This window comes from Oryza brachyantha, chromosome 11 (genome assembly GCF_000231095.2).
Source record: "Oryza brachyantha chromosome 11, ObraRS2, whole genome shotgun sequence".
NCBI lineage: Eukaryota > Viridiplantae > Streptophyta > Magnoliopsida > Poales > Poaceae > Oryza > Oryza brachyantha.
The window spans coordinates 703,233-725,232 of NC_023173.2; the positions used below are offsets into that span (position 1 = coordinate 703,233).

Genomic DNA, 22,000 nt, shown 5'->3' on the forward strand with positions numbered 1-22,000 from the left:
GATAGTTGGGGGACATGTTGTATCTGGTATTATGGTTCAGAGACAAAAATCTAAGTCGCTATCAAGTTAAGCGATCTCAAATGATCTTATTCCATAATTCTGCCTGATTGGGGTGCTTTCAATTCATTTGGGCCATGGATTTTGGGCTGTGGGCCGAAATCAATTAAGGTTGGTGACAAAAGTTTTTTTTTTAATAAGGTGACAAAAGTTTTTAACAAGGAACTTTTGTACTACTCCCATACAAGAAACAACCAACTGTAGATAATCATCGCCTACCCCAGTAGATTAGAGTAACAGCCAGATAAATTTACTAATTTACTGTCAGACATTTCCTTAATCTTACATTACTACAAGTATTTAACAGCTGCCTGCTACATTAGCCTTTTCCTCTATCACGTAAGTACTCGTAGATACAGAAACGCCAATTCAGTTCTTTACACCATTCAAGCACAAAAATCTGGCTTGAATCTAAATGCAAAGAAAAAAAACAGTATACATAATGCTGCCAGTAGTATATCACTACGGGAATCTGATCGATCACCACATCTCACATCCCCCAATATAAACTTCATCCGGCACTAGACACAGGCACCATCTAAGAGTTTCCTCCACCCCAAGTCAAAATCATCACAAGAACTGGAAGTACTCGATGCATCTGGACTGACCGATCGGCAGCAATGTCCTTGACAGAGCACCAGTGGCACTGGGTGAAACACTTGCTTCTGCATGTTGATCGTCAACCTCCATCTTAACCGGACCGTTGCTTGTTGGTGTAGATGACCATGTGTCTGCCCACTGAAACTGGCGAGTGTAGGTGTTCCTGTCAGGCTGCTGATTGGAACTGTACGACTGAATGCTCGGTGACAACAACGAAGCTGATGATGACAAGAATGTGGGTTGTTCACTGGTTGCGCAATGCGAGTTGAAGCAGATGGATATGGCCTTCCTCGAAGAGGACTGCGCAGCAGAATCTGGAGTACTGCCTACAATCTTGGAGCTGCTATTGCAGGTGTGGTGGTTGAAGTAAGTGACTGAGAACAATGGTGGGTCATTGGTGTCCTTCTGCTGGACTTGTTTCGTAGCAGGGCACTTCATGTCGTTCTTGTAGGTGCATCTGTAGTAGAACCTGCAAACAGAAAGACATGGTCCCTTAACTTTTTTGCCGGAAATGCTAAGAGCAGGTACTATGTAGAGTACTTATGTAGCGGTGTTCAAAAGCACACAAATTTTGATTCTGTGTGCTGCTGCAGTACACCAGCTTTAGCTGATATTTGTTTGGAATGATGGTGACTACACTAAAATTAACTCCTGTCTGTTCCAGCATACAATGAAGTTCCGTTTTTGCCATCAGAAAACTTAGTTGATCTGCATACTGGTACTAGAATTACATAGTTTTTTTTTCCAATACGTCACTAAATTACTATTTTAGAACATTATTTACCTAGTGACTGAAGTCTGAAGTCAGCACTATCGAACATTCTTACTATATTCCAAGTTGAAGGTTGAACAACACATTCTTCAACTCATCTTCACGCAATTGCACCTTTAGGGTACCAACTTGTGTTATTCTTCTTAACCAGTTCTTGATTTTTGTACTTTACAGTTTGCATACATATGTGCAGTGCCATCCACTGTAACTAACCTTATGTTAAGACAGGAGGGAAAACATTTGTATAGTTAAATCATGTCTCTTTTGCATTTTCCCCATGAACATTGAATCTACCTAAATTAGGCGGAGCGGTTGTCAACACATACTTTTCAGACCTTCCCTCAATTACCTTCTCCAAAAAGAAACAACCGCATCTATTAGCAAGCTCTTGTGAACTAACAAGGGTGTCTCCCCTGGGCTGCATGCCAATCAGGCTTCAAGGAAGTGAAACGGACTAACAGAGTTTGTCAAGACTGTCGGCATGCGGACCAATGTTTGTAAACTTGAAGCAAACAAAATGTGCTTGAAAAACACAAGTAGTACTTATTCTGATAGGAAAATATTAAAAAACAAGCAAGTCGCCGATGATAGGCAATAAAAGAGAACCACTTGCATCCTTTTTATTTATATGGTGTCACTTTTCAAATTTTTATTCGTCTTGTTGAGTTGTCGATTGCCAAAGAGATTTGCCGCTTTGAAGGTTCTTTTCCTATGGTCAACTTTCTATCATTTTTAATCTTGCTCACTTAAGGCATCTGCCGACATGTGCCCTTGCAATTGTAACAAGAGGTGACTAGAAGACAAACGTAAAGCCTAATTTGTGTCCACAGAACACGAGATTGTTCTTTGCAACAACCCAAATCAATGCATTGGCCAAACCATCTGCTCATATACAGATAATGGACACAACATTCGGCATCCACATGATCTGGGTTATAGTAATCCACCAGCTACACAGACAAAGACTACAGATTGGCCCCAAAAATGAGGCTCTTGCTATATCCATAAATATTTAAGAAATGTGAACATGAGAACTCAGTTAAATGAACAGATGTAATCTCTAGTTCTCTGGTGGGTTTGTTCATCTGTTTCAACTGAAATTCGATCAAGATTTAAACTCTAAGCACACATGTGGAGCTTGTTAACAGCTCTATTGGACCGCCCTCATACACTTTGGTTCTGGAAGAAATTGGTGAGTAAGGGCTGTCTTACCAGAACTACCTAAAAGGCAAAAACTATAGAAACCAAGATGGCATGAAGTAAATTTTCCTGCCAAAGTATAAAGGGGAAAACTTGAAATTCATTCACCTAATGCAACTACTCTGCATGTCCTTAAAATTAGCTTGATGAGTCATCTTAAATTAACCGCTCTTCAAATTGTAACCATGGAGGAAGTAAAAATACGATCTTTCAGGGGAACAGATGCATGCATGAATTTGGGGGAAATTAAGAAATGGAGGAAGGAAGGGTAAGAAGGTGGTACCTTGGGTAGTTGGAATTGGAGAGCTTCTTCTCGCCGTACTTCCTCCACTGGTGGCCGTCGTCGTAGGGCGCGTAGGTGGCCGTCGTCCATGTCCGCTCCTCCTTCCTGGCGCTGTCACAATTAACCCACAGATCGAAGAGAGCAGGGAAACGAATCAAGAAAGTAGAAAATGGGAGAGAGAGCTTTTAATTTGCTGCAAAGAGATCGAGGAGGAGGGTGGTGCTACTCCTGCTTGAACTTGATACCTGAGCCTCTGCTGCTGCTGCGGGGGCGTCGTCGTGGTGGATCCAAGGTCGATGGGGTAGGAGGGAACAGAGTCGAGTGCCATCTTGGAGATTTGATTTTGTGGGGGCCGTGTGGTGGTAGCGAAGAGGAAGAAGAGGAAGGAGACGAGGCCTGGGAATTGGTGCTGCGCTGCTCTGACCGCTTTTATTTATAGCCGCATTAAACAACGACGGCACAGATGAGAGGCGCCTTCGTTCAGTTTTCAACGTTAACACGCGTCACCCTCTCCCTCTCCCTTCCATTTTTTTACGCCTCATTTTTTTTCCCACGAATTTCTTTGACGTTTCTTGTGGCTCATTCTATATATTACAGGCTAGTAATTGTATTTCTACATTTTCTTATTAAGTCTAATCGTACGTAACATAAGATTACGATCTAAACTGCTTTCAGAACTTTCTAAGAGAAGAATGGATATGTCATCGACACATCGTATAAATATTTCGAGCAAAATACATCCGTGATCCTTAAACAGCCGTTACACTTGGGAGCGAATATTACTTAGATTCGTAAACTTTTAAATTGCACAGCTATGTCCTTAAACTCGAGAGCAGATGCTATTTAGATTCATAAACTTAAAATAGCATATCTAAGTCTACCATGTTGGTTTAATGAATTATAGCCGATCCAAACCTTATTGGACTGAAGTTTGACATAATGTTGGTATTTTTTTTTTACAAATTTGTTTGCATGACTAGAAGAAATATATAGCAAACAACATCCCAAAAAATAGTAGGAGCAAAAACAAAAATCGTACAAAACATAGACAATGGTAATATTGGACATATTAAAGTAGAGGCTATAAAGAAATTGCCCTTAAATTTTACAATTCCTTTTGGCATGCTATAGGTTTCACGAATACTAATGATATTATTTCAATATAGTAAATGTGTAATGACTTAGATCTAATTAGTCATAAAACTTTTCCCAAAAGGAAAATAAAATAAAATATATCAATTAAGTACACGGTCATTTACTAGTGTCTATATTATAAGGAACAGGAAGCTATAACGAAGATGAAGTGATCAACTACGGAGGCTGGCTCAATGAATTAAGGGTGTGTTTGGTTTGGGGATAAGTTAGAATGGGTTAGACCCATTCCTGTTTTTTTGGTTTAGAGCGGTTTCATTTTTCTGTTTGGATGAAGGGTTAGAGCGAGCATGTTTTCTGTTTGGTTAGAGAGATGAAAATAGATGGAATGAACCTATCCTGTGTTTGGATGGATGAATTTTGGTAGGACAAGTAGGTAGAGTAACCTCCTCATATGCAAAGGTGAGATTACCTCCTCACAACAAATATGTGAAGTTACCAACTGAGTTTACAAACTGAGAATAGTTACGTGCATGCATCAATACATCAATTCTTCACACATAAATAGTATTTTTAAAACATTGACAAGCCAATTAATCCACGTTCTAAGTAATATAAGGATAATAATCACAAATTATTTTTCTTTTGCCAATATGTCTTTTGGCTATCAACAAGCAACAAATGACACGGTTGAACAATCGATCAAACTTTGAAATGGATGAAATTCGCACGAAATGTTAACCGCTTGTTGTATGGTACTGCCGATTTGCAGATGTTGGAGTGATGAGAGGATGCATCATATTCATCTAGAAAGACCTGTACATCAATGAAGGGCAGCAAGAAATGCTCGTCGGGTGCCTCAGCTTCATCTCCCTCCTTGGCAGCCTCGACACGTCATCGGCCTCGCCGCCGCCGTCTTCCGATAGCGAGGACGAGGCGCAGGAGGTGAAGAGGAGAGGAGGGAGGGGAGCACCTGATGCCAGCACCGATCTATTCCCTGTCGCCGCCGCAGCCTCCTCTCCTCCCCTTGTCGCTGTTGAGCCGCCTACGAGGAAGAAACGCCGAGGGGGAGAAAAATCGCGAGCGGAGGAGGGAGATGCGGTCTATGCACCGGTGATTTTTCCGGAGAGTTCACCCTTGCGTGGGCCCTCTTCACGCGTGCCCGCGCACGCTGCTGGGTCGGCTCGGTCCGGCAAATTTTGCCGGATCATCCCACCCCGAATCTGGCTAGAATATTCCCTCCTAGGTCCGACCCACTCCTTCCGACTCCCAAACCAAACAAGGGCAAAACCGGGTTGGCTCCATCCCAACCCATGAAATCTCCCCAACCAAACACATCCTAAACTAATGGTATTGTCAATGCAACTCCATGTGCAGGACAGCTCATGCTCTACATTTCTTTTCGTTTCATACAGTCTTCCAGATTGGTCTTATATTACTTTGTTAGTTAAAAAAAAATAAAAGGAAGAGTGAAGCTTCAATATAGAAAAATCTTGGGTTTGGTGAATCAATCCTACCGGCACAGGATAGGAATCGATCAAGTGATTATAATAATCATTCCCTTTAGACAATCTTCCACCAATAGTCTTTTTTAAAAGCAGTTCCACGACAAATCATATAACTATAAAAAAAGGAAGACGAACAAGTCTTGTTAATGACTCATGATGTAAACTAGTGTACTAGCTACCATGAAAATGACATTATGGGAAGGAAATGATATACCATTTGGATTTTTCGGAGCAATGTGCCATTAAAAATATAAACAGTCCTGTCAGTGACCTAATATTTCTTTTCAACCTTCTTAAATTCATATTTTATCAAGGATAGCAAAAACTAATGTTTGAATTGTCACAGACTTATTAATTATCACGCCATATAATTCTTCACAAATTTCTGTTGTATCTATATCTTAACAAGTTAGAACAAATATATAGTTGGGCACACTTCTCCAATTAAGTTCAATCCTGATGCTCCTAAACCTAAGCACTGAACAAATATTGAATTATATATTTAAGTATACACCATTTTGTTCATAGATTATCAATAAAGTTATAATGAATATTTTGATTTGACACTGGCAACAGAACTAAGATGTTTTGATACGAAAAAGGTGCCTATATATATGTGATTTTTAATCCCAAAAGAAAAGGACAAAAAAGTACTCTATATCAACTCTACTTGAAAACAAATCAATTGGCTGCAGAGACCATTTGAGCTGTTCGAATTTTCAACTCTACTTTGTAGCAGAGATAATAAAGCATCAGTTTCAATTTAACCATCTTCCAGCTGACAGCTGACGACCAATTAACTAGCATGAATTAAAAACTTCACTGTCAAGGACCACAAAGCAATAGAAAAAATATAGACTTTTAAAACACCGCAGTGTAATATTTTAGTCATTTAAGGTTGTGGCTATAGTTGTGGCCGCATCACCTCAAAGAATTATTTTGTTGAGATATATGAGAGTTGCTAGAGTAATGAGAGCTGATGACTTTCTGGTGACAAATTCAGACACTACGGCTTTAGTTTATTTGGTTTGATGGGGCCAGATCAAATAGCAGAGATGATGATTCTGCAGAAGATTTTTCCAGCACATCTGCATACCTTTTCTTACAATAAACATATATACACTATGAATATCTGAACACAGCTAGCACATTCATTCAGGTTATGATTTTTTAGATGTGAAGATCCAAGTTTCAGAAGAAATTTTGCAGCATAACTAGTACAATACAAATCTCTTGCATCCTTTCATTGAGCAATTTTTGGTGTCCATGTCTCATTTTGGAGGCAATTAGGCATTAAGAGTTGGTTCCCATGGTTAAGGAAAAAAACACAACAAAAGAATTTCTAAAGGTACTGTATTTTTGGTATAAAATTTTGATATGACTGAAAAATATGATAACCTCGGATAAAAAAACTGTTTTCCCCCTGTCATGAGAGTAGCTATAGCAGAAGACATGAACAATGGAACAAGTGTTCTGTAAAAAAAAGTTATTTCCTATTAAACTAGTGCAGTGGAACTTATTACCGGACTAACATTAGTTTAATTGAATAATTAATCATGGCCTAATGGGAGAAAACAGACGGCCGACCTAGCTGAAAGTGCTTGCTTTGCATTGCATGTTCTGTTCCCGCGCAATTTGATCAATCTTAATCGATCTACTCGAGAAGCATCTACCTGCATCTCCAAATCAATTATCCTATATATCTACGTATCATTCTGGCGGTGTGATGTTTCCTGGAACCTCCCACCACATGATTACTGATCAGTTTCGTTCATTGCCACAATTGCCAAGCTGTAATACTCGATGTAATCGTTTAATTTGTTGCCTAAATCCTATCAAAATTTTGGTATTTTTTTAAGAGTGGAAGCTTAAAAAAGTACCAGGTGTTTGGTAAGGTAGCATTAGAAAAATTAGGTTTGGTTTGTCGATTTCCAAATTTTGATAAGGTTGAAAGCGCCAAGAAAGAGAACGGGCTCCTATGAGCAATTTTACGGTCCAATAAAAAGTACCTCGAGATACTTTTTATTGAACCGGAGCAAATCTTATGTACCGTTAGATCCAATAATCAGAAATAATTTGGTACCACGAGGTACCGGTACCTCGAGGTACTTTTTATTAGACTGAAGCAAATCTCTATAAAATATGCTTCAAAATTTTCCGTAGGTTGGCTCTTGGGTATATACTTAGCATATACTATTTTCGTCCTACTATAATAAGTGACTTTTGGTAATGTAATGCATAATCAATTTTTTATATATTATAGGATAAAGATAGTAAAACTTCTTCTGGTTTTAGTTGCTTTTCTTTGTTACAATAAGCGCTAAGCAATTTTACGGTCCAACAAAAGTAACATCATGGGATCTAACATCGCACATGGCTTACTCTTTCCAAAAGAAAGAGATTATTGGTTCTAAAGACGACAAACATGGCAACTAAATACGCAATATGGGCCGGTACAGATGGACTTGAGAACAGCAATACCCATGTGTAGGGATCGATCGAAGTGGTTAAGTTATTGTCAATTCACAAGTTGATTTGGTTTAGGCTTCCTAGCTAATTAATTAATTATTTGGTTCACTATTATGCAAGTAGCAACCATTCAGAATGAAGCTTAGCTAGAGACACGACAGTGTTGGCAAATTTATACTAATTATAGCATTATGATGATTATTATGCAGGTCGCAGTCAGTCCAACTATACTATATTTTTGCAGTCATGTGGCTGCAATGGGTACTGAAATATATACTAACTTGGTCTCTATATATTATTATACGGCGGACGAGAAGGATGGGTCTCTATATATACTAACTTGGTCTCTATATATTAATGTTAGCGCGAAAAAAAGTTTAATACCTGTATCTTTTCGTTTCTACTTATGTTTATAAACCAAAATTTAAATTTTTAATTTTTAAATTTGATTTTGGTATTTCACTAAAGTTTATTTTCTACCCTTGGATTTTAGATGCCAAGAATATATATATATATATATATTATTCACAAATATTTTTTTATTTACAAATACATGTTTTTTTTATAAAAACCAAACAATCACCCCCTAAGTTGGGAGGTACAGAGTAAAAGGATAAAATTAAAAAAAAGTATCGGAGGATGGTTCGGATCGCATAACCAGGACTATCACCCTCATCTTTTCGTTTATGCCTATAAATCAAAATCTAAGTTTTCAATCTTAAATTTAGAGTTAATTTAGAGATTATTATTGTAGTTTATTTTCCAGCTTGACTTTTAGACTACTAAGAACACTAAGAACACGTATAAAAAATTTTATTCATAAATTATTTTTCATTTATAAAAATATGTCGTTTTGCTTATTTCTCCAATAAACCAAAAAATAGGCACATATAACTTTAACAGTTTGATCATTTATCTACCGCTGAAATAAGGTAATTAGTGGATAAAATATATGCTACAGTTATTTTAAACAACAGTCATTGTAGTGTGTGCTATGGGGCAGTGCTTTGTGCTTTGAACGACCTAAGCAATCACTTTTTAATTCAATAGTTACTATAGGCTGTTTATGTTGTAATAACTATAGCCACTGGAGGTGATCTCAATTGTTCGTACTTGGAACATACGTTAAAGAGGACTGATTATTGCTTAGTCTTGTTTGTAGCCTGTGATTAAGACAGCTAGCTAATGGGTGAAAGTTGTCAACTATATGCATCAGCTGGCATTGCAAAATTTTCTTTGGTTTCTATTAATTGATTTGTGTTTTTTTTTCTAGTGCCATTTTTTTTGCACCGCTTGAAGCCTGGACGTAGAACCAAAGTTTCAAATATCATTTTATATTGATCTCAAAAATAAATAAAAGTTAAGCTCATTTGGGAATGTTTTTTTTTGGTTGATAAAAATCCCCACCACGGGCCCATGGGGGAGTTTCTGTTTAAATGGGCTGAAATATACATGGTTTAACAAGGAAGGGAAGTGTGGTTTACTGTTTTTGAGGTCCAACTGCTCCAGCCTAGTAAATAGGCCCATCCCATCCCTCAGAGATCCAACTAGAGCCCGGGAGAGAGCCCACTGGTATGGCAGTCACTGCTTAGGAAAAAAAAATCCACTTCTGGTCCTATGGCTATGGCGAGTTTAAAAATCGTCCTTTGACCGAAAAATCAGATATTATCCATCCCTGATCTGTTATTTTCCCTTTATGAGAGGTCCTAAGGCCACGTTCGTTCACTCCCATAAGTTAATTTACCCTCTCTTTTTCTGCGCGTACGTTTCCCAAATTGCTAAACGGTGTATTTGTTGTAAAAATTTTTTATAGGAAAATAAGCATATTAATCTATTTTATATTATTTTAATAATTAATTAATCATGTACTAATCTATTACTGCGTTTTCCGTGCCACCCCCATACCAAACGAACACGGCCTAAGACTGTGTGAATCCAATTTTGTATGACGTGGCACTTTGACCGGAGTCGTCCTGGCTGAATCAGCAAGGTAGTTGGGTGATAAAAATTGGCATCAACTCACATCGTTCATCCAATCCCTATTTGGAAAAAAAATGTATCGTAGCAACGTCGAGGCGAGGGTTTGGCGGTGGCGGCTCAGAGGAGAGCATTGCTGTGACCATGACGAGCTCGAGAAGCAACGGGTAGTCTTCTTCTTCCCGCCCATCTTACACCTCTCCCGTCCCCTATCGGGTTAGTCCACTGAAGTACGAACCCACGGTGATGTGTCAGTGTCGCGCGAAGGCATCACGGTGGATCTCCTAGAGCAATGACAACCCTGGTCGCTGCTTACTTTAGTGTCACATTGCTTGAGTATAAAAAAGTCGCTGCTTTGCTTGAGTATTGTTGTATTTTTTGTTGTATCGGCGTTCCAAATCCGGAGCAAGTTGGGAGCTATTTGGTTTTTTGGTGCAGGTGGGAGGGTTCAAAAGTGGACTTTTTTCCTCGCTGCTTAGGGAATATTGCATCTTGGCCCAATACAGCACTCCTAACATTTTACGTATCAGTCCCTGCGTTTCTCCATCTTCTTCCCCTGTAGTCCTTCTTCCTCTACCTCCACCACCACGCCGCACCGCCTCCTCTCCTATGGTCTCTCCGCGCTAAACCCTTAAACCTACAGGCCAGAATTTGCCTTTTTTTACCCAGCTCAGGAGTAGTCCGGTAGGGTCACAGCGGATTGTTCCTGTCTGTATTTGATTCATGAACTGTGTAGAGCAGAGCAAATTGCCCGCAGGGCTGATCTTTTCTGGCGACTACAACCTGGAACGGGTGAGAACACCCTGCTCCTTTTCCTTTTGGTATTTTGTTTTTTGAAGAAATTTCCTTTTGGGATTGTAATGGTAGATTTGGTGGTGGGCAAGACAAGAGCATGGGAACAGTCAATCCATCCAGGTTGCAACATTTTCATCTAAATTCTGAATAATTTCACTACACTAGCGCCTTGTAAACTAAGCTAAATAAGCACTGCACGGGCTCTCAGGCTCAGGCTCAGCTCAGAACAACATATCCTGGTTTGCTATATGTTCCTTCTGCTCTGTATCTGTGTCACCATGTGTGTACAGGACAGCTTTCCCATCCATTCTCAACAATTGTCTATCTACTTGTACTCTACCTAGCTACATCTTCACTCACAATGGGAACTTGGATTTGTTACCAACACACACACACACACCAGTGATTGTGTTTGCATCCATTATTGCCACCTCTTGCGTGTGTGAAATTTAGATGAATGCATGCCCAAGTTATTGCAAATGCTTCTTCAATTCATACCAGAAAAGCAATCCACGAAAATATATTGGTGACTGTGACTCTAGCTAGTAGTTGGTTGTAAATAAAACTGGGGAAAAAAATGGAGAGCTGGAAAATTATACATGGAAAGAAAATTTCAAATATTGTACTCCTAAAACTAAAGGTGTTTACATCTTTTATATCCATTCCATTAATATCTTATTCAGTATTTTACGTGGTGCAATAACCGCAAACCTCACCGAGAATCACTTTTCCATATCTGACACGGTGACACTGTACTTCTGCCAACCCGGCCAAAAAGAAAAATCCAACATTGTATTGGCGTTGCAACATGAGTATCTACCATATAGGATTTCTAATTTAGGTATTAATTATACACACACTTCTTTCAAGTTTACTTAGTAACGAGCAAGTTGCTTCCTCTTTTTTTTTTCTTCTTCTTTTTTTGCCAGGTACCAACTTATGATAACAATACATCCTGAACGAACTCCAAGCTAGCTTATATCTGACACCAAGTCATTATCCCCATATGCATATTGGACTTTGCTCACATCTTATTGAATCATCGAACATCCAATGCTCAGAATCCAATGGTGAGTTCATACTAAACTTGAAGGCTCTTTCCATTTCATATTCTATTGAATACTCTGGAATAGTTGGCACACACAAGTTTTCAAATCTTTCTCTCGAACTCCATGGCCTTCGTGTTCAAGTGTAGGGTTATTGCATTTGGTTTGATTATAGATTCTGTACTATGATGGATGGTCTCAACAACATATGGATTGGCCATGCCATCTCCCCTACATGTATGTTGGCCATAATAGTCAATGTTGAACAACCTTGATGTTCCATTTCCACTGGAATCCATTTGTTGCACTGTCTTTGTAGTAGGACAACCCTGCACTTTACTATTGGCACACCTGTAGTAGCTCCTGCTTAAGCAAATGAGCTCATTAGATGTATATATTTTTCAGTTGCATTTGAAAACTATGAAAGTGCAGAGGAGATGCTTGATGTAGGATCGAACAAGATCAAACAAACCTACCAGAGGGGGGGTGAATGGTAGGGAAAAACAAAACCCAAAAATCTTTCGCGGAATAAAGGATTACCTCTGTCGAAAAAATTGACGAAGACTTGCTACCTTAATCACGTCGCTCCTGTGTCGCCGCTACCTTGATCGTGCCGCTCATGTGCCGTCGAGCAGATCATCGAATCGCGCCACTCCTATGACGTCGATCGGATCATCGGAATCCAAAAAATCACCAGTAGATGAAAGTCGAAAACGTAGATTGAATGATCTTGACTTTATTGCATCAACTGGTATTTACAAAGTGCACCAACAGCACTCCTATCAAAATCGTCGATCTAGAATCAACAACTAAGTCTCACAAAAGCACACTGGGGGCATACCCCTCGGTCTCTATTTATATCGAAAAGTCTATCACCAAATAGGAGTAGGACTTCTTATACTAATATGGCTCATCTCTTAGTTTTCCTAATTAAATCCAACATGCCAAAATCAGGCGTGCTACAGTAGTCCGACTGCTACAGTACCCGCCGCGCTACAGTAATCCGGGTCCGCTACAGTAATCCGATCCGGTTGCTACAGTGCCGCGCGCTACAGTAACGGCGCTGCTACGGTGTCCGAACCTGTAGCAAATTCCTTTTCTTTTCTCATCCAGTTTTGATCCGATTTACTTCCCGATTTTTTCGGCGCTTACACATACAACATGTGAAGCCCGTTACGATTTCATCCCACACGGTGTTGCTCCACCATGTGCCAACTCGCATTCAATATCGTCACCCGGCATTCTCGATCGTCCGGACCTCAGCTCCTCACTGAGCCTAGTCACGATCCCACCGCCATTGACCGATATTGACTTCAAGTCACCTGCACAACTAGAGACAAACCAACCGTTTCCGAGCACAGATATCGCAACCTGACTCACATTAGTTACACACACTCGCACCAACACCTTAATTGTTTCCAAACCAAATTCAATTTATAAACCAAATGGCAAGCCAATTATTCATCAGAAAATATTAATCATGCTTATGATCTTACACTTGATAGATTGAATTTAGTGAACCATCCGTTCATTGTGACTATGCGATTGGCCAGCGGTTGGCTGGTGCGTAGTTTGGGCAGTGCACGGGCAACGGCTAGGGGGCACGGAGGAGGTGGCTAGGCGGGGCATGGCCGTGACAGATGTGCACGACTGGCGGCTAGGATATTATCGTCAACCTACCCTCTATTCTCTCTTTCATGTGTTTTGGAGCTGACCAAGCTAGCTAAATAGTTTTGAGCTACTCTCTAGCTCACACTTAGTTTGGAGTCGGTATTATAGGGTTAACTTTAGTTCAATTAAATTAGATAAGTCAGTTTATTTGGTTGAACTGGAGTCAACCCCAAATTACCTATGGGCTAACTCATGGCTATTCTTACATATTGTAAGACTTTTTAATCCTATCTAGATTCATTCAGAGTATCGATATGTGTCCTAATTGATTATAATCGATATAAATCTAGAAAGAATCAAAACATCTTATGACATGAAATAGAGTTAATAAAATGCAATACATGCTCTTGTGTTCAGGTTTCAGGTCAGCAGAGGAGCCGTCAAATAAAATTTAGACAAGGTTGAGAGCAGTCCCCATCTCTTAAAAGGTGGCCAAGGAATTCAGACACTACATGGTGGTGGTTGCTGCTTTGCGTAAGCTACATGGCTAAAATCCCCAATCCTCAACCCAATTTGATAATTTATATTTTTGTCCTACAATATTATGATTGATGTCCAGCCGGGTCCATTGAATCGCTATCAGAATACGAATATTACTTATATTGAATTATTTGGTTTAGTTGATGGGATCGATTTTTTTCTTCATTCTTGAATTGCATGGTCACTTACAATGCTTAATGAATCTTTTCTCGTTTTCGTTTTTTTTTTCCTTTTTGCGCTTCCAATGAGGGGGCATCTGCACGTACATCACACAGACACATGAGAACATGATCTATTCCATAAAACTGATTCGGCAAAAGAGGCTTGGTATAAATCGGTGATCCTCACAAAATCCATAGTAAAGCTAGGTAGTAGCACCGTTGATAATGATACATATATGTCTAGATCAGAAAAAAAAATTGAACGAATATTCTAAATGAGGTACTACGACATACTCAAACACTCGCCTTTTTTTATGTTTATACTTTTAAGTCAACATTTATGTTTTAAATCTTAATTAAGAGTTGATTTTGTGTTTTATCATCGTATTTTATTTTACGGCCTTTACTTTAGATCACTAAGAACACATATAAAAGCTTTATCTATAAATTTATCTTTAATTTTTAATTAGTAGTTTCGCTTATGCTTATTAAAAGCAAACGGCGATGCTGTCAACCTTTAGTACTATAGCAGCAGAATGATGGAGTACATATATATCATTATTTTTTATTGATTTCAAAATAAAGGTATGCAAAACTAATAGTATAAAATGAATTGTCCATCTTTCTCTGTTAGCTTAAGATTTTAGGTATGACTGATCGGTGCATGTAACTTAACATGATATCAGAGCCAAATATCTCAAGTTCAAATCCTGGCTAGCGTGTAATTAAATAAAATAATTATAGTCCACTCCTGAAACTTGAGGGATCTCAGTGAGGAGAGTGTTGAAGTGTATAAAGTGAATTTTCCTAACATACTAGAATATACTAACAGAATGCGCCGGAAGTCTCACGTAAAAACTTAAGCTTTTAGGTGGAGCTAATCAATACATGCAACTTTAACATACTAGAATCTAGAAAAAGAGGGTGCCGGCGATATACATAACACTACGGCTTCCTTTCACTATTGCTTATTGCATACGCCATTTGTTGGCTGAAGGTGCTTGCAAATGGATGTAATAAACGCAGTCATTGTCTCTCTTAGATCCTGTCAGGTTTTTGGTGAAATGGCAGGTGAATTAGTAAACTAATTGATCCATCAATAGTAAGAACCTCGTACTCTAATGAGATTGGTGCTAACTATTTATAGTAGACAAAAGCTTCCCATCGCTGAATCCAAGTTGCACACATAAATAAATATATAGGGCATCATTATCTACAACGTCAGTAGATGTGGGGGTCATGCCTGGCCAATGACCAGGTACCTAATATAATCTGTAGCTGCAACTGCAGATTGTATGTGTTTAACTACAAGATATGGCAATTGATATAGATTCGTGGTATTTAAGTGCAGATGCGACAAACCTGTGGCGGCTGTGGGTCAGATCCTCTGCTTGTTTAGTCACATATACAACTTTGTACAATAATTAATTAGTACGTAGCCCTGATCAGCTAGCAGCTCCTAGGAGTTGTTAATTACTGGTAGTTGTTGCTTTGCTGTTAGCGTGTGCACCTAATGCATGACACTCTAATTAAACATATGATTTCCCAAATAGGGTATTGTTGTATCGTACGATAAACAGAGCTAGCACAACTAGTTTATGCGAGTCTGAAAAGGAGAGAAATAGATAGATCTGGAGCAGGCAGAATCCAATGCACGCTGGATATTCCAAGAGATAAGACATTTGAACTAAAATTAAGCTAACATATAGTTTCTGTCTCTCTTTTAAATCGTTTGATTAATGTTGCTTTCTGAAGGAAAGCAAGCTTATTTCTGTGCCTTGTAATTGCAAATAATTCAGTCTGTAAGCGCAAAAGCGTACATAATGATACAACTTCTCTCAATTTTTTATGAAATGGTATCACTGCACAAAATGTATGTCCTAATTAATTAGCTCGTTTGTTGATGTGTTACACATAGATCAATTTAATTGGCAGTCACCATACTTTTCAAACCCACAGTGCATTTGCATCCATTTCCCAGTTGATGTCCAAATCTAAGGGTGGTCAGTTCATCAGCTGCCGGCAGCATGTCAAGAAGCTTGTTGCAGTCCTCAACAATGGCTGATGATGAACAGGTGACGGAGATGTTGCTGCACTGGCTTCTTCTGTCGCCGGCGTGTGCCACATGCTGCTGATCGCTGCTGCTGCTCGGACTCTGGCAATGGGTCTCCGTGCTATTTTGTGATGCTTCCACGACGACATGATCATCGGCTGCAGGGCTCTTGCAGCAGGTGTGTTGGCCGTAGTAGACCATTGTGTACATGATGGGATGATCACCATTGTTGGCGTAGTTCAGGTCTTCTCGTTGCTGCACCGTCTTTGTTGCCTTGCACTTCTCTTCCTGCCTGTATGTGCATCTGTAGTAGCTCCTGCACAGTTCAGATTGACACAAACTTGATTAATTAAGGGAGTTTATTAATTGCAGAAAACTATTAATCCATCTATGCATGTCTGCAACTATATTTGTTTTTCATACATACCTTGGGTGTTTGGAGTTGTTGATGTGCTTCTGTCCATATTTCCTCCACTGGTGACCGTCGTAGTGCGGCACAGGTGTTTCTAGCGACACCGAGTCACCAAATCTCCTGTTTATGATCAATCGGCAAGGGAAAAAAAATCATTAAAATCAAGGACAGAAGCAATTAACATGATGCCACCAAGATAGCTAGATGGAGAGTACATGCTAGCAAATGATTAGGACTGAAAAAGATGAGAGAAAAATCAAATTGCTGTACCTTCTTTTGTGTTGGCGAAGGGGCTTGGCGTCGTGATCCTGAGCTGCCTTGCTGCTGCAGTGATCATCATCGTCATCAGAAGAGGAGGAAATCTTCCTAACTCTCCTTTTGTCATCCACATGATCATGTGCAGAATCTGAGGAGGAGAGCAGAAGCGGCTGCAGCTGGGACATGGCCTTCCTGGAGCAGTCGAGGATGTCCTCCAACATCTGAGCCGCGATGCCGCAGCGCTCGTCGGCCTGAAGCACCGGCAGCACGATGGCCCGGAGCTGCGTCACCAGAGACTGCCCCCTGCTTATCTCCCTCAACGCCGCCAGGTGGTCGCAGCAAACCGAAGAAGGATGTTGATCAGCAACTAGAGACCTCTTCTTGCTGCTGCTGCTGCTCTTCATCATCTTCTAATCTCCCAGTTAAGATCTCAAGCTCTCAGCTGACAAGCTATCCAAATCCAATCAAGCTAGCTAGCTATATATGGTCTGATAGATGAACTTAATCGGTGCTGGGTGTGTGGAAGAATGGAATTAAAGGTGATTAATTAAGGGAGATAATCACCTGGCTTTGTGGCAGTATGGTTAACCAAGTTTGTCAGAAGAGTGTGCTCGATTGAGGCCTACTTTAATGTGGCTATATATATATATACATGGGATGTGCAGAACGATGGTGTACAGTGGGGCCCTGCAAATACCTCATCTAAGCCAACTTGTGTCCTAATATAATCTGCTCAGGCAACTACAGGGGGAGATCAGCACATGCATGTTGGACTATCAGTAGAATAAGTTTGAACATAGACTAATTTGCAAGTTGGCTAGCTAGATTAATATACAAAATATAGGAAGAAGAACCTTCATACATCCTGCAGTGCTGCATAAACTAAATTAAACTGCAGTCGCACGCATGCTAAATGGAGCTGATATGAACTTAATTACCTTCTTCCTTAGTGCTAGCGTGATAGATCATCACCAGGTATATAATCCAACACCAACTATATATATAAAGTCTATTCAGTTCTAATTAATCACCCTGGACTCTTTTTACGCGGTTCAGTTTTGGACCACTAATTTGTCATGAATCACTACCACAGATTATACTCCAACCGTGTGGTATATAACTTGCAACTAAATTACCACTTCTACTAATTAAGTCTCTACTACAACTATGCACTATATACACTAGAGACGGTGTTAACTTCCTCCACACATACTACTGCATAGGAGATTAGCGAGTTAGTTTTGAGGATGAATTAGGCTGGGTAAAGAAGAGTACACTACTGCAAAATATAATTCTTGTACCATGTACTCACATAGGAGCTAGTACATATATATCGACTGGTGAAGCTTGCAAGTCTGCCCATCAATGGTCATGCCGACTGAATCAAAGCTCACGTCACCACAATTAATTTCGTCACCCTGGCATGCTTGTTGCATGGTAAATTCATTAGGGGCCGTTTAGTTTCCAAATTTTTTTTCCAAAAACATCACATCAAATCTTTGGACATCTAAATAAAGCATTAAATATATATAAATATAAAAACTAATTACACAGTTATGGAGGAAACGGTGAGACGAATATTTCGAGTCTAACTAGGACATAATTAGCCATAAGTGCTACAGTAACCAATATGTGCTAATGACGGATTAATTAGACTCAAAAGATTCGTCTCGCGGTTTCGGTGAAATCTGAAATTTATTTTGTAATTAAACTAAGGCCACGTTCGCCACCCCCAATTAGATAACTAACTTTCCTCGTTTTCCGCACGCACGCTTTCCGAACTGCTAAACGGTGTATTTTTTGCAAAAAAATTCTATAAGAAAGTTGTTTTAAAAAATCATATTAATTTATTTTATATTTTTTTAATAATTAATAATTAATTAATCATGTACTAATCCATTATTATTTTTTTCGCGCCGGATAACTAACCCCTTCTCTCCATACTGCCGAACGCGGCCTAAGTTTAATACTTCAAATGTATGTTTAAAGTTTTGATGTGATGTTTTTAATTTTTTTTTAAACTAAACAACCCCTTAATTAAGAAACAACAAAGTAGGGCCTTCGAACATGAGCATCACTTTCAGTGGCTCCATCTCTGATGTATAGCAAAGAAATAATGAATTTAACGGAGAAACATGTGCATGATTTTCAGCAGTCGAGCCAGAATTGCTATAGTCTTGCTTCTAGAAGAAGCATGCAAAAATTTTGATCAGGTTGAAGGGTGGTAGTGTGTAGTTTAAATTTCTGGTAGAGCTCCCAATCCCCACCCCATGGAGGTATGACAAAATTTACAATAACCAGTTAAAATACGCTATAATTCGCATGAAATTCAAGAAAAAAATTGACTTCCTGAGTTTCAGTTGCTGACCAACGAAATTCATTCAACATTTTGGGAAAACTGAACTGGGTTGTCAAAATTTTGATCAGAGAATGAATTTGCAAGGAAAACAAGAGAGAGGGTGCGAAAAAAATTAAAAAAAAATGTTACAAGCTGGCTCGAACATGTGATGGATATGTATGGATGAACGAAAGTGTATACATTAAATTTGAATTAGATCAAAAGGCATCCGAAAATTCGAGCAGAAACAGGTATCGGGCCAGGCTGGTAACACCGGTTATTGTGAAAACCAACTGGTTTTTCAAATCGTTGGTAGTGTTTGGGGGTGGTAGTTATGAGGAGGAAAAAATAGTACTTCAATGGAGAAATGAACCGTTGGATCTCAATCAAACCATTAGAAAAATGAGTATTTTAAAGAAAAAAATTTTTGAATGTATGATGCTTAACTATTTTCCGTTGCCTAACAGAACCAAAATTTACAATATTTTATTCTAATATCGTAATAAAAATCCATCCACATATATATACTCTAGGGGTCCCCTAGAAACATAATCCTCCTATGTAACTTGAACCACTTGCCACTACATCAATTATCCAATTATATTCGTGGATCCACCGTTGAGTCATTTATTAACTCATCTACTTTACTTGGCATATCAAAATTTGCAATTATTCCATCAGTTCAGATGTCATGAATACATTTTGAAGGTCTTTGTGTTGCCAATTATACAATGAAAATTGCTCATCATTCCCCTTCTTGCAGATGTGGTTTCCATAGTGTTTCTTCCGTTTCGTATTCTAAAATGTTTTGACTATGCTTATATTTATCTATGAGTTTTACTTTCATTGTTTCTTTTGTATTGCGAGGTACCAATACCTCGAGGTACTGATATCCTCACTCGTGCAATCCACCCCACGACCAAGCCGGTGCCTCGAGGTACCATGCAATCGTGATCGTTCGATCTATCATCACCAACAGCCAGGATTTTAGTATCAACTTGATCATGAGGTGGATAGTACGAGTGAGAATTTTAGTACCTCGCATTATAAAAGGAAGGATGAGAATAAAGCTCTTTATCTTTATACTACTATATAGAGATTTGCTCTGGTCCAACAAAAAGAATCTCGATCAAGGTACCGATACTTCATGATACTAAATTATTTTCTACCAATGGATCTAGCTAAGGAGTGTGGGCATTGTTAGATCCAATGATCAGAATGATTTGGTATCATAAGGTACCAATACCTCGAGGTATTTTTTTGACTGAAGCAAATCTCTACAGTATATTGTTTATATATATGTACAAATTTATTAACATCCAGAAAGCCTTACATTGTGAAACAGACGTAGTATATAACAATGTATCATGTGACATCATTACTAATGAAAGAACATTTTTTTCATCCTTAAGTAGATACCATAAGGTACCACTGTTTTCTATGTAGAATTTAGTATCTCTTGGTATCTTAGATACTAGAAGGTACCAAATTTTACATAGAAAATAGTGATACATACGTACTCAGGGATGGGAAAATGCTCCTAATGAAAATATTGCTGCCCTGTTGCTGAATTGTCTTGGTTGCTGGGCAGTTTTGCTCTTTGCCGTAGGCACATCTATAGTAGCTCCTGTAAGAAAATTGTGGGCAGCGTTCATAAATCAATTAAAATGAAAAACAAAACAATTGTTGATCGCATGTCTAGGGTACACAATCCTTTCATTTCTGAACAATATTTTTTACGAAGACGAAAGCCATCTATACCTCGGAAGGCTGGGATACGGCACTCTGCTGATGTACTTCTGTCCATGTTTCTTCCAATGGTGACCATCATAGCTTGGTGTATCAGTTATAGACTTATAGTGATCTGGCTTGTTCTTCATTAATTCTCCTACATTCAAAATATAAGAAGAGTTTGATCAATTTCTAATCTATATATTAGTTGATGATACACATTCTTTAATTTCCCATGAAACATCAAGAAATTAATCACCACACTGATTTATTATTGCAAATTACCCCCTTCTGTCCTCTGTATTGTAAGATTAGATCCCTGCATGATGCTTTTCTTCTTAATATAAGCTAATGGCAGAGCTCATGCCATTTCCTTAAAAAATATTCAAATTATGCATCATTTCTTAGGCCTAATTTTGGAACGTAGGATTTTTTTTTATCAGAATCAAGACACCCCTTGCATACGGGGGCAGAGCACATAGGATGAGTAATATGATCTTTGCTTGACATTTGAATTTTCACAATCCTTTTTGATAAAATTTTAATGGGATTATGAACCTAAGACAACTGTTCAAAGACGAAAGAGAACTTCAATTCAAGGAAATGTTTTTAGTTGACCAATTAATATATAGAAACATAGAATATATTTATTTATTCCAATTGTAAGAAAGAAAGCACTGTATATCTCGTTTTATAACCAGTCATTGACTTGAGATATTTGCTCTGGTCCAATAAAAATTATCTCGAGATACCGGTCTCTCGAGGTACCAAATTGTTTTTCATCATTGGATCTAGCTGAGCAGGATGTGCACTATTAGATTCAACGATTAGAAATGATTTGGTATCGCGAAATACCGGTATCTCGAGATATTTTTTTGTTGGACCGAAGCAAAATCTCCATTGACTTTTGTTAATTTTCCTCTCTTTCTTCGTGTAATATTGATGACACAGTGTCCTCCTGTAATATTGACTCTGGTCCTCGATCCTGTGCATGATTAGAACTGTATATATGGGTCATGAGTCTTAGGGGAGGCTGCAAGAATCACGATGACAGGATCGAGGACCCGAGTCAGCATTCAAAGTCCACTAATTGGACT

The 22,000-nt window shown here is 38.8% G+C and overlaps 1 protein-coding gene and 1 pseudogene across 1 annotated transcript; both read right to left on the minus strand.

The window, feature by feature from the left end:
• Positions 1 to 251: 251 nt before the first annotated feature.
• LOC102700186 (WRKY DNA-binding transcription factor 70-like) lies at positions 252 to 3,303 on the minus strand. The gene is made up of 3 exons (XM_006662614.2): positions 3,158 to 3,303; positions 2,913 to 3,023; positions 252 to 1,126 (listed from the first exon to the last, which is right to left on the minus strand). The coding sequence occupies exons 1-3, from the start codon at positions 3,238 to 3,240 to the stop codon at positions 628 to 630; spliced, it is 693 nt and encodes a 230-aa protein (XP_006662677.1). The 5' UTR covers positions 3,241 to 3,303; the 3' UTR covers positions 252 to 627.
• Positions 3,304 to 15,837: 12,534 nt separating this feature from the next.
• On the minus strand, positions 15,838 to 17,278 carry LOC102713776 (annotated as a pseudogene).
• Positions 17,279 to 22,000: the final 4,722 nt, after the last annotated feature.